General features: G+C 35.5%; 1 protein-coding gene across 1 annotated transcript in view; it reads right to left on the bottom strand.

Moving 5' to 3' along the window:
* The window catches only part of sgip1b (SH3GL interacting endocytic adaptor 1b), a 30,381-nt gene extending 18,846 nt beyond the window's left edge, over positions 1–11,535 (bottom strand). Inside the window, 7 exon segments of the mRNA XM_082173858.1 lie at positions 978–989; positions 1,090–1,274; positions 1,380–1,437; positions 1,529–1,585; positions 1,710–1,734; positions 7,451–7,514; positions 11,181–11,535. Of these exon segments, the coding sequence (XP_082029984.1) occupies positions 978–989; positions 1,090–1,274; positions 1,380–1,437; positions 1,529–1,585; positions 1,710–1,734; positions 7,451–7,514; positions 11,181–11,190 (411 nt within the window). The 5' untranslated portion in view covers positions 11,191–11,535.
* Positions 11,536–13,973: the final 2,438 nt, after the last annotated feature.

Here is a 13,973-nt window from a genome sequence, read left to right as displayed (position 1 = left end):
TTAAATGTTCAAGTGTACAAGTCATCACAACAAACAATTTATGGAATAATAATCAAATGTAATGTAGTGCCGTTCAAAAGTTTGGGGTCAGAAAGTTTTTTATAAAGAAATAAATACTTTTATTCAGCAAGGATGCATTAAAATAATCAAAAGTGACAGTAAAGGCATTTATAATATTACAAAAGGTTTCTATTTAAAAATGTATCACTCAAAGATAACATATATATCATGGTTTCCACAAACCTATTAAATAGCAAAACTGTTTTCAACACTGATAATTAGTAATAAATGATTATTCACCAGCAAATAAACATATTAGAATGATCATGTGACACTGAAGACTGGAGTAATAATGCTGAAAATTCAGCTTTGCATTACAGGAATAAATTACATTTATGTATTACAATAGAAAACAGTTATTTTAAATTGTAATGATTTTTCATAGTATTACCATTTTTACTGTATTTTTTATCAAATAGACACAGCCGTGGTGAGCATTACAGACTTCTTTCAAAAAAAAAAAAAAAAAAAACTTTCAGACCCTAAACTTTTGAACGGTAGTGTACAAGAATGTATGAAAAATGGATGTTTGTTTTGAGGTTTGCTTAAACTTACAGGTGTTATTTAATTATTAGTGTTTTCAAAGATTAACTTTAAGTATTAGATGAGAGCAAAAATATTGAAAAAAAATTTAAAAGTAGTGATTATGAGTATGCACAAACAAATACCCAATATCGACAGACAGACACCAATAAAAAACAACTAAACCGCTAAGTCTTAAAACTTAAGTCAAGTTTTTTTATGCATTTCAGATTAATTTCAAGCATTGCTGATTATGGTTAAATTCAATTGGATTGAACTACAATTTTTCCAGTATAGCACTTTTGATGGATTCACCATTTGCCGATATGATCCTGAGAGCTAAGGTATGCTAAACTAAGGTAAAACCAGACAGAAGTGTAAAAACACTTGCTTACCGGACTCTTTCTCTGTGTGAGGAAACAGAAGAACAGAGGAAATCATCTCAATATTTGAATGTGAATATTATTATGGGACATAAGCAGTGTAAAGTAAAACTTAAAGACGAACCAGAGGGGAAGGAGATATGGCCAGCGTCCCCACTGAGGCCTTCAGCTCATCCATAGTAGATACTGTGCAGGTTCCACTGTTTGCTGCCAATGGCTTGATCTTGATCTTAAATTTCTTCCCATGCTCCTCCTCTCCCTCTCCCTCTGATTCACTGGAGGAGCAGCCCATCTTGACTTTTGAAGCTGGTGAATCTTGTTATGGAATTCCATAGTTTTTTCTCTTTATTTTTATACAAATTAAAGGTCAGAAAAAATGGGAAATGAATATGCATGTGAAGACTAAAAGGATATTTCCCCCTTGTTCTCCAGGTTTAACGCTGTACCCTTCATCATCCACATCAGGAGAGTTCTGTTATGGTACAGACAAACACATGAGGCATTACATTCACAGGAACTATAAAGACTGTATGAAAAATCAGCATTCAGAGAGATTTACTTACATATCGATCCCAGTCGATCTCACCGTAAAAACCATTGGGTGCACCATTGGCTTTTTTCTGGGAATAAAACATATGGGATGAGACATTGCAAGAACGATCACAATGAAATAATAATTCACAACACTACCTAAACTAAGTTTGTAGACCATTTATTCACTTTCATGGATTGTGTTGTACTCACAGATTTTTCTTTGTCTGGTGATCCACTGAAAGAGATGAAAGCAATTGTTTAGAGTATCAGAGTTCAGATATATGACAGAATGATAAGTATATAAGTATGATAAGTACAGGTCTATTATTAATGTACTATCCATTTTAGATTGACCTGCGAGGGAGCCGGGGCCCACTAGGGGGCCTCAACATGGCTTAAAATTATTTAAAATAAGACAATAACAAACAGTAAAAAAAACTAAAGTATTAAAAATCTACTAAAAACTAAAAAAAACGTATTCACACTGTCTTGAAAAAATATGTGATTTCTAGCACTGGATAAGTCATGTAAATGAATAAAATCATATAACTCCACAGCTATTATAAGGTGGCTGAGAAAAAAAATAAAATAAAAATACCAGCAAATTCAGAAAACATCTTCATCAGTTTGACAACAAAAGTGCAGCAAATACTCACAACGCAACCAAATACAGAAACGTGCTGCAAATTGCACAGACCACAATGGAAATGTTTAAGGGGAACCCAACAAGTGATGAACCTGGCTGGGCTTTTTGTTCAATGTCTACTCGTTTGTTTATTTTAACATCATGATCATATGTGTGTTGTGAGTATTTGCAGCACGTTTCTGTATTTGGTTGCATTGTGAGTATTTGCAACGGGTTTCTCTATTTGGTTGCGTTGTGAGTATTTGCAGCACGTTTCTGTATTTGGTTGCATTGTGAGTATTTGCAGTGTTTCTGTATTTGGTTGCATTGTGAGTATTTGCAGAGTGTTTCTGTATTTGGTTGCATTGTCAGTATTTGCAACGGGTTTCTCTATTTGGTTGCGTTGTGAGTATTTGCAGCACGTTTCTGTATTTGGTTGCATTGTGAGTATTTGCAGAGTGTTTCTGTATTTGGTTGCATTGTGAGTATTTGCAACGGGTTTCTCTATTTGGTTGCGTTGTGAGTATTTGCAGCACGTTTCTGTATTTGGTTGCATTGTGAGTATTTGCAGTGTTTCTGTATTTGGTTGCATTGTGAGTATTTGCAGAGTGTTTCTGTATTTGGTTGCATTGTCAGTATTTGCAACGGGTTTCTCTATTTGGTTGCGTTGTGAGTATTTGCAGCACGTTTCTGTATTTGGTTGCATTGTGAGTATTTGCAGAGTGTTTCTGTATCTGGTTGCATTGTGAGTATTTGCAGAGTGTTTCTGTATTTGGTTGCATTGTGAGTATTTGCAGAGTGTTTCTGTATCTGGTTGCATTGTGAGTATTTGCAGAGTGTTTCTGTATTTGGTTGCAGTGGCCCTCATTTATCAAAAGTGCGTACACCAAATTTCCAGCGTACACCTGGCGTACACCCAAAACCACGGTGACTTTGAGATTTATACTCCGGCGGCCATCTTTGTTGTGTTGTGATTGGCCCTAAACTTTTTCTATTATTTATTAATGATATATTTGAGGCTTCCAAAGACATGAATTTTTTGTTGTTTGCTGATGACACAACTGTGTTCAAGACTGGGACAGATTTAAATGAATTAATGGCCATTATTGAAAGGGAAATGACAGAATTAAAGAAATGGTTTGATTGTAATAAATTGTTTCTAAATTGGGATAAGACAAATTATATGGTTTTTGGAAATAAGGGTAAACAGGGATGCACAAAATTAGTTATTGAGGATGTAAATATTGAATGTGTTTCAGAAATAAAATTTTTGGGAGTTATCCTAGACAGCAAACTTAGTTGGAAGCCTCATATCGAGTATATCAAAGGTAAAGTTAGTAAAAATATTGGTATTCTTTATAACGTTAGACACACATTGAATGAAGATTCATTACAGCTTCTATATTTAACCTTAATTGTTCCATATTTAACATACTGTATCGAAGTATGGGGTAATGCATGCACCAGTTATACAGAAAGGCTGTTCTTACTTCAGAAGAAAGCGATAAGAATTGTGACTTATAAAGGTTTAAGAGACCACACAAACAAATTGTTTATAAAATTGCAGACCTTTAAACTTAAAGAGTTGGTCAAATTTAAAATACTACAAACTATGTGGAGAGTGAAAAACAATTTGGTGCCAATACATATTCAAAACAAATTCATGTTAATTACAGACAGTAACAATAGAAGAAAAGGTCATTTTTGTGTACCATATTCACGCACCTCACAAAAACAAAAAGGGTTTCTTGTAATTGGGATCAATTTATGGAATTCTTTGGACAATGTGCAAAAATCATGTAACACGATTGTTCAATTTAATAAAATGTATAAAAAAAATGTACTTAGAAAATATGAAGGCAGTGAAGTATAAGAACTAATGTTTGACAAATTCGAAATTGTTAAGATGTGAATATAATATTGTATTTTGACAAAAAAAAAAAAAAAAAAAAAAAAAAAAAAACACGGCGAGCCATCTGTTTTGTGTTAGCTCAGATTATTAAAAAAAGGGGCATGAAATGATAAGACTAGGTCTTCCTCATGCTCCTATTCAGCTTTGAATGTTATTATTTTGTTGTTGATGTGATTATTATTGTGTCTGTAATAACATCATGACTGAATAAAGAAATTTGAATTGAAAAAAAATTGAATTGACTTTGAGATTTATCAATATGAACGTTGGCGTACGGCACTCTCAAATCCTACGCCAGCTCAGGAGGTGGTGTACGCACGTTTTGAGTTAGTGCGGAAATGCGCAGAAAAACAATTCCTAACACCACAAAACGCACTGACAAACTAAAAGATATGATATATTATCACCCACTGTAAAAAAACAACAACATAGTAATTATAAACTTCAGTGTTTATTTTTGTGCAACATGGACTTCAATGTTTAAGTTGTGTGACTTTACCAAAGCATTTGAATTGTAGGCATATGTATTCCTTCAGTTGCGAGCCTGTGCGCTTTACCTGACGTTTCAAGCCTTGTTTATACTTTCGCCTGGCTCCGCAGCGCGAGTCTCCGCAGACTGCGAGCGCACCTCCCCAAACGGACAAGTTATACTCTATACTCGACGCGCTCGCCGTCGTACTATTCTTTGAGACGATGGTTAGGCCAGGGATAGGCCCGGCAGGTGTGCACGGACTGGGTTCAGTAATGAAAGGCTTTCAATGACCAAAAAAATAATTCAGACTGACAAAATAATAAAAATGACATTCTTCTTTTAAATAATAATAATAATAATACAAATAATAATAATAACGACATTCTTCTTCTAAATAACAATAAGCGTCATTAATAATAAAAATCTAGAAATCAATTTTGTTTCTTTCCACTTCCCTGGTTTCGCTTTCTCTTTCTCAAAGAAGTTTCTCTTCTTTGCCGTCTTCCGTGTGTCCATGGCGTAAAATGAGGGCGTGGGGGAAGCGGAGACTTGAATATATAGGGGCGTGTTATTCTAATGACGATCGTTTTCAGCCGCGGCATTTATCAAGGTCAGGTATTGCGTACACCTGGATTTCAAAGGTACGCACAGCTTCATAAATCAGGCGGTGAGAGGAGTGTAAGCATAATCTTACGGCAACATATACACCCGTTTCTACGCAAGAATGATAAATGAGGGCCAGTGTGAGTATTTGCAGAGTGTTTCTGTATTTGGTTGCATTGTGAGTATTTGCAACGGGTTTCTCTATTTGGTTGCGTTGTGAGTATTTGCAACGGGTTTCTCTATTTGGTTGCGTTGTGAGTATTTGCAGCACGTTTCTGTATTTGGTTGCATTGTGAGTATTTGCAGAGTGTTTCTGTATTTGGTTGCATTGGCCCTCATTTATCATTCTTGCGTAGAAACAGGCGTATATGTTGGCGTAAGATTATGCTTACACTCCTCTCACCGCCTGATTTATGAAGCTGTGCGTACCTTTGAAATCCAGGTGTACGCAATACCTGCCTTTGATAAATGCCGCGGCTGAAAACGATCGTCATTAGAATAACAATTATTTTTTGGTCATTGAAAGCCTTTCATTACTGAACCCAGTCCGTGCGCACCTGCCGGGCCTAACCCTGGCCTAACCATCATCTCAAAGAATAGTATGACGGCGAGCGCGTCGAGTATAGAGTATAACTTGTCCGTTTGGGGAGGTGCGCGCGCAGTCTGCAGAGACTCGCGCTGCGGAGCCAGGCGAAAGTATAAACAAGGCTTGAAACGTCAGGTAAAGCGCACAGGCTCGCAACTGAAGGAATACATATGCCTACAAATCAAATGCTTTGGTAAAGTCACACAAATTAAACATTGAAGTTCATGTTGCACAAAAATAAACACTGAAGTTTATAATTACTATATTGTTTTTGTTTTTTTACAGTGGGTCATAATATATCATATCTTTTAGTTTGTCAGTGCGTTTTGTGGTGTTAGGAATTGTTTTTCTGCGCATTTCCGCACTAACTCAAAACGTGCGTACACCACCTCCTGAGCTGGCGTAGGATTTGAGCGTGCCGTACGCCAACGTCCATATTGATAAATCTCAAAGTCACCGTGGTTTTGGGTGTACGCCAGGTGTACGCTGGAAATTTGGTGTACGCACTTTTGATAAATGAGGGCCAATTGTGAGTATTTGCAATGGGTTTCTCTATTTGGTTGCATTGTGAGTATTTGCAATGGGTTTCTCTATTTGGTTGCGTTGTGAGTATTTGCTGCACGTTGCTGTATTTGGTTGTGTTGTGAATATTTGCAATGGGTTTCTCTATTTGGTTGCATTGTGAGTATTTGCAATGGGTTTCTCTATTTGGTTGCGTTGTGAGTATTTGCTGCACGTTGCTGTATTTGGTTGTGTTGTGAATATTTGCAATGGGTTTCTCTATTTGGTTGCATTGTGAGTATTTGCAGAGTGTTTCTGTATTTGGTTGCATTGTGAGTATTTGCAATGGGTTTCTCTATTTGGTTGCGTTGTGAGTATTTGCTGCACATTTCTGTATTTGGTTGTGTTGTGAATATTTGCAGTGCGTTTCTGTATTTAGTTGCATTGTGAGTATTTGCAGAGTGTTTCTGTATTTGGTTGCATTGTGAGTATTTGCAATGGGTTTCTCTATTTGGTTGCATTGTGGGTATTTGCAATGGGTTTCTCTATTTGGTTGTGTTGTGAGTATTTGCTGCACGTTGCTGTATTTGGTTGTGTTGTGAATATTTGCAGTGCGTTTCTGTATTTAGTTGCATTGTGAGTATTTGCAGCTCATGTGTTGTCATGAAGATGTTTTCTTAAATTGCTGGTGTTTTTTTTATTTAATGTGTTTTCTTCAGTTACATCATGCTGAGCTCTCTTGGCCACCGTACTATTATTATTAAAAATATATACATTTAAAAAAAATGTATCCTTAATCCTTATCCAGTAAATCATGTAAAACTGTAAAAGTTATGGGTCCTTCAAAAATTGTTGTGGATAATGCAAGCCCTGGAGTCAAAAAGGCAAAAAGAACCACTGCGTTGCATGAAAACACAACAAACATTTGGTTGGTCTATTGTGCATGTTAGTAAAATTATATTTTCATGTCTAAATGAGCAATTCTTCACCAAAATAAACTGCAAAGTGGAGCAGACTTTATGCCGATGGTAAAAGACTGGCTCTGCTACTAATAAACATTTGACAAAATTACACCGAGCCAAGTCTTAGCAATGCGTAATCATTATAGAAAGCAATTCACTCTAATCACAATAAACTAGGCTGTGCCAAGGTGGCCAGCTCTACACATACACCAGTGAGCAAATCAGAATATCCTGTAGAGATCTGTGCAGAGCTGATGTCCACGGTCAAATCACTGACTGTTCTTACTCACGTGGAGTCACTGTCCTTTTCCTTCTTCCGTATCCCGAAGGCCTTTCGGGTACGCTTTTTCAGTCCTGTTAAAAATCATGTTTATAGTCAGGAACCAAATAATACACAGTTCCTAACATATTACAAGAAGAATAACATCAGTCAGTCTTGATGAAATCTATATACTACTGTTCAAAAGTCTGGGGTCGGTAAGAATTTTCTTTTTTTAAAGAAGTCTTTTTTTGCTCACCAAGGCTGCATTTATTTCTGCAGTTAAACAATAATATGGTGAAACATTTTAATTTATACATTTTAAGAAGACTGTTTTCTATTTTAATATATTTTATTAAATAAAGTAATAGTCTCCCGTGTAACAAGATCCTTTAGAAATCATTCTAATATGCTGACTTGGTGCTCAAGATTTTTTTTATTATTATAAATGTTGAAAACGGTTGTGCTGCCTAATATTTATAATATAACTTACTGACCTCAAACTTTTGGATGGTAATGTACCTGTATATGTATATAAGTTTAAATTTTTGTAGATTGTCCTGCAATTTAATCTTTTGTTTTAAAAAAAGGCCAATTATTGAGCCAATTATGGCTAACATTTTTTGCTTGAACAAAAAAAGTTACACAGTGAACCTTTAAGTTGTGGAAACGCTATTTCTGAATGTTCTCTGAATGTCCAGTTTTTTAAATGTCTTAAAACCATTTTTGTTCTATAGGTTATGCTAATGTTAAGAAACGTACATTTTTTCATTTTACAAACATTATGGGAACGTTACTTTTGAATGTTCTCTGAACATTCTCTTTTGTGCTAAAGTTTTGAGAACATTATTAAAGACCAGATAACTTTGAACGAACATTCTGTTAACATTACTGTAAGAACATTTGTTCATAACTATGACAGAACATTCCCAGAATGTTTCCTGCTAGCTGGGTTTGGAGCATTTGCTAAATGTTTTGATGAAGTACATTGTCAAACTGCTGCCACTGCTTGTTATCAACTACCCAAACACAAAGCAACATGCAGTGCTAAGTTAAATGTAGAGCTAAATTCACTGACATCTGAAAAACAAACACTGAATTCAGTCAACAGGGGAGTGGAATTTTTCATAAATATTTCAACATCTGCAACTAAAAAATGCAAAAACATTTTTTCCCAAGACCTCATTCTGAGTGGACTGAATAAAATGATGAAACTTTGAATTATTATTATTGCATCAAGGCAAATGACCAATGAAACTCTGTACTGGGATTCACAGTGCATGTTTGACCTGGATGACCAAATCTGCAATGAGGCCATGCAGTCATTTACTGGTGGAAGGGTGTCAGCAACAACAAATATGCAAGATCTAAAACTTATTTTTCAATATTTTCACAATCTGCCAATTAACTTGTATGTAGAACCAAGCATCCCCAAGGACTGGCATCATGGTCCATATTAACAGACAAAGCAACAGCATTTATAGCCTGGAGATCTTGGCACGATGGCATACGGGACCGCTTGAGGGTCTCAGTGCAAAAGCCTCTAGTCTAGAAGACCTCTAGGGAAAAGCTGACATTTCCTCCTCCGCTTGGCTAAAAGTGAGGCAATTAAGTCGAGTTATCCCAAAACAAATACAAGGAGATGAAACTGCTTACAAGCTTGTTCACTAGGTTAAACATTTGAATCCTACAAAGACAGGAATAGTTCACATTTACACACCCTTATGTTGTTTAACACCTATATGACTTTCATTCTTCTGAAGAACACAAAAGGAGAAGTTTTGAGAAAAGTACTGGTTGCTCTTTTCAAATAATAGCCTAGATTGCAATGATAATTAATGCGGACTAGCTTTCAGGCTTCAAAGATGATACAAACTGATCATAATGGTGGTCCATTTACAACACATACACTACATTTTAAGTCTTCTGAACCATTCAATAGTTTGATGTGAGAAACAAATTGAAATTAAAGCTGTTATTTACTGATAATCCAGTGAGATGTTAACATGAGAACCACTGTGACCAAATCATTGTCAATAAGTTGAGAACTGGATCTGTTCAATTTGTAAACAAATCAAGTTATTTCTAACCAGCACGCACCTGCCAGTGATCACCGGTGAATGGGTCGGCTCACAATTTGTTCATCTCACACAAACCGATTCAGATTCAATAATCAATTAAAAAGATCCTACTTGGAGTCAGTAAATTTTTGCTTTGTTTTTGTTTCTTATGCTCTATAAGGCTGCATTTATTTGATCAAAAATACAGTAAAAGAGTAATATTCTGAAATATTATTTAGGGATGCACCAATATGACATTTTGCCCGATATGATAACCGATAATTATTTATATTTGAAAGCCGATAACCGATATAATGACCAATAAATCTAAATACAAAAAAATTATATAATTTTTGAGAGCCTGATTACAAAAACAAAAGGTTTCACTGTTAAATCCTACACAGAATGTCCTAAGCACACAATTATAATGATGTTCTCATTATAATTTTATGTAGCCTATATGCAGACTTGCATGTTGCACTTAACTGTATTTTCCTTTTTGAAATGATTCCAATTATATTTCAAGCAATGTCATGCCGAACACTGCGCATCTGAAGTGTCTCAGCTGAAGGAAATAATCCATTATTTATCTGCTTTAATATATCGGCCAAACTGTATTATCGGGCCGATAACGATAACATTAAAAATGTATTTATTTATCGTGGCCGATATATAGTGCATTCCTAATATTATGACAATTTAAAAGAACTGTTTTCTATTTGAATATATTTTAAAATATAATTTATTTCTGTGATGGCAAAGCTGAATTTTCAGCATCATTACTCCATCGTTCAGAAATCATTCTGGTGATAACGTGATGCTCAAGAAACATTTCTTATTATTATCAATGTTGAAACCAGTTGTGTCGCTTAGCCTAATATTTTTTGTGGAAACTGTGATACTTTTTGAGAATTCTTTGATGAGTAGAAAGTTCAGAAGAACAGCAATTTAATAAAACAATATAAAAGTCTTTACTGTCACTTTTGATCAATTTAATGCATCCTCGATTAATAAAAGTATAATTTCTTTTTAAAAAATGACTGACCCCAAATGTTTGAACGGTAGTGTATATTGCACTTTTATGGTGCTTTTGTGTACTTTCTGAAGTTTGCAAGCTTCAGTCCCCATTCATTGTAATCGCATGGAAAAGAATGACCAGTCCATTCTTCAAAATTCCCTTTTGTGTTTCCTAGAAGAAACTAAATCGTACAGGTTTGGAACAACAACAAAAAAGTGAATAAATTAGGATTTTTTTTTTAGATGAACTATCCCTTTAAATTACAAGAAATAAATCATGACCTATAAGATCATGAGGGTGGGACTGTAGACCACAGAGCAAAGACACACAAACATCCAGATGGCAGATTTACATGGGAGTTACATATTCCTTGTGCACTGGACCACATGTGTAACCCGCCTTTAGAATATAACCTAGCCTAAATTTAATTGTGCCATCATGATGTTTGTGTGTGTCACGGTGCAAACACACACACACACACACACACACACACACACACACACACACTGGCCATACAACGTGAGACACATAATCCTTCACCTCCTTCAAGGAGACAGACACCAAAACAAGCATGTTCTGCATTTGGATGTCATAACCAGTACAGTCGGCTAGAGAATATTAGACCGCTAATAAATAATATCAACAGACAGCGATGAATTTAAGGGCCCAATGTGGATTTTTACCTTGCATCATGGTTGCAGCACTTCATTCCCCGGTTTCACGCAAGCAAACAAACTGACACGAGATACAGTAGTGATCCGGTGACCGGTCGTTAAAGGAAAGGCTCATACTGCCCAGCCCCGCACGTCTTCGTCTCGCGGGTTTCCCGGTAACCGGTGTGTTAGGCCCCGGGCACCGCCGCATCAGCAGCATCCACACACGCCATCACCACAGAGGGGATGCTGAGGACAGACAGCCGATGCACGGAGAACGAGAGTGTGGGAGGGTCGCGTAATTACCAAACCTACTATGGAAGAGGCTTTACTACTCATGAATATTAATAAGGTCACGACGACGTAGCTTGGCAACCTTCCTGGAGCGTCCAGTCACGTAACAAATTGATATTCATGAGCCAATCCTTTCAACGTAGCAGGATTCGTTGGTTCGCAGCGTTCTACGCCAATCTGTCAGCGAATCAGTTGGGCCTGCGTCACGTTGCGTAATTAATATTCATGACCTGAGCCAAGCAATAGTAGATTCACAGGAGAGATTAAAAGAGGGCAAACGGACTGTCTGATCCTTCTTGGTCTGATCCTGAGAACGATATTCATATGATAGAGCGCCTCTTGCTGGTGGACAAAAAGTCTGATGCCACTAGTGAAAATACTTGATCCTTTTTCTGATTTAATAGATTTTGATACATTAAAAGTATTCATTAAAGAGGACATTGACCGTCTCCTCTTAACAGACTCGCAGCCGTGAGGAATATGGTTCAGTATCCCTCGCCCCACTACAAAAGCTAGTTTTGTATTTAAAGTGTCAAAAAACATTATCTTTGAATTTTACTGAATCGAAATAGTCTTCAGTCCTTTGGTTTTCTGACACATTTCAGCATGGCACATTGTCACGCATTAGGCTACTATTTTGCTATACAGGTACTGTACAATACTGTATAAAGCCACAAGGGGTCAGCAGCCAAAACTGATTTTCAGATGGTAAAAAGAGATGGTAAAAAGCCTAGACAGTAAAAGAGGTAAAAGGCCACTGAAATCTTTAAATCTTGTCAACAACTACCGGAAATTCTCATCTGAGAATACTAACTGAAAACAGGTAGGTCATGACTCATTTAACAGTAATTTACACCAACAACTCAGGTTACAGGTCTCTGACCGAATAAACATAGACAGAATATTCATTGCAGATTTTAGAGAATAATAAAACAATAAATGTGATTTTCAGTCATCCATGCATTCAGTCATCCATGTACCCAGCCTTTTTTCTTTTTAATTACGATTAACTGGCATTTAATTCTACAAAAAAAAAAAAAAAAAAAAAAAAGCAATAAAACATGCACAATGAAATAAATATGAATAGGCTATTAACAGTGGTGGGTAGTCCATTACTGAATACAAATTACATGATAAACATTGTAGTTAGTAATCTATTAAATTCCACATTTTAGATAATATAATCTGACTACTTTTAGTTTACTTTTGACCTAACTTGTTTATTACATTGTTTTGAATTGTATAATCTTGTACCATAGGCTACTGATAAAATTACAAAGATAATTTTTATTTATTTTTGTTTTGTTTTCAACAACATTAAACATTGCATTATGTCAGGGTTTCCCTAAATAGGACTTGAGAAGGAACTGCAGGGGGTTCATACATTTATAAAAAGTTAATAATTAATAAAATCATTAAAAAGTTAAATTATAAGAAATAAATAGTTTTAAAATGAAAACAATCCAAAATAATACTCTAACTAAAAAAATTAATGTTTTATTTATTTATGCTGTGCAGCCTCTCAATTTTCAATGTAATTTTAGTTGCCTGACTAGTGGCCGGCATTGACTGTGTGTGAAGTTCCATACAACTTTTGAGAAAGGATCATTTAAAAGATAAAAAGAAGAAGAATTAGGGAGAATCAATGAATTACTGCCGTTTTGTGAATGTTAAGTAATCATGTAATCAATAAAAAAGTCACTGTATTCTGACAATGAGTATTTTAAAAAGTAATATAATCTAATTACAAGTATTTAATTTGAGTCTAATTATGTAATCCAGATAACATCAGTTACTACTCAGCACTAAATAATAATATGCAGTATAATACTGAAAAAGGTGAATTAAATGAAGGAATGCATTGAACCCACAATAGATATTTGTAAAAAAAAAAAAAAAAAAAAAAAAAAAAAAGACAAAGAAAAAAGTTTTTACTAAATTGGGTCCTATTATGCTTTTTCACTTTATCAACTTTAATCTGTAATGTTGAGCATAAAAAAAATCTGCAAGGTTACAAAGCTCAAAGTCTACTCCAAAGGGAGATGATCTTATGAAGTCATAATGTTCCTCATTTAAATAATCTCCGCCCATGGAATACGCAAAAAAAAAAATGGGCGTAGAGAAGAGTGTTGTCGATGTTTCTTCCACCCCGGAAAAGTTTGTCCTAAGGCTGTCAAACTTAGAGAAGTTAAAATCAATTTTAAACACTGTTCCTGAAGATTTTAACCTGTTTGTGCGCTGCACATTTTACGGGAAAAAGCAGACAGGTAGAGTACAACGCACAAAAGCTTCTCCTGAAAGACGTGGCCATTCCCATTTTGTCGGGATAATCTGTTGTTTATGGATCACAACCTGTAAGTTCGTCTTATCATTTGTAGTTGTGTTTTATATGAACAGTTCAAATTACACGTTTTATGTAGTTGCTATGATGGCTATGATGTAAACGGAGGGCAAAGCTTTGCCTCCGCTAGCCTGCTAACATAACAGTATTGATGTAGTGTCTACTGTAGCTTTTGTAAGCCCTTGCTT

This window comes from Leuciscus leuciscus (genome assembly GCF_965113295.1).
Source record: "Leuciscus leuciscus genome assembly, chromosome: 6".
Classification (NCBI taxonomy): domain Eukaryota; kingdom Metazoa; phylum Chordata; class Actinopteri; order Cypriniformes; family Leuciscidae; genus Leuciscus; species Leuciscus leuciscus.
This window is presented reverse-complemented; position numbering and strand designations above follow the sequence as displayed.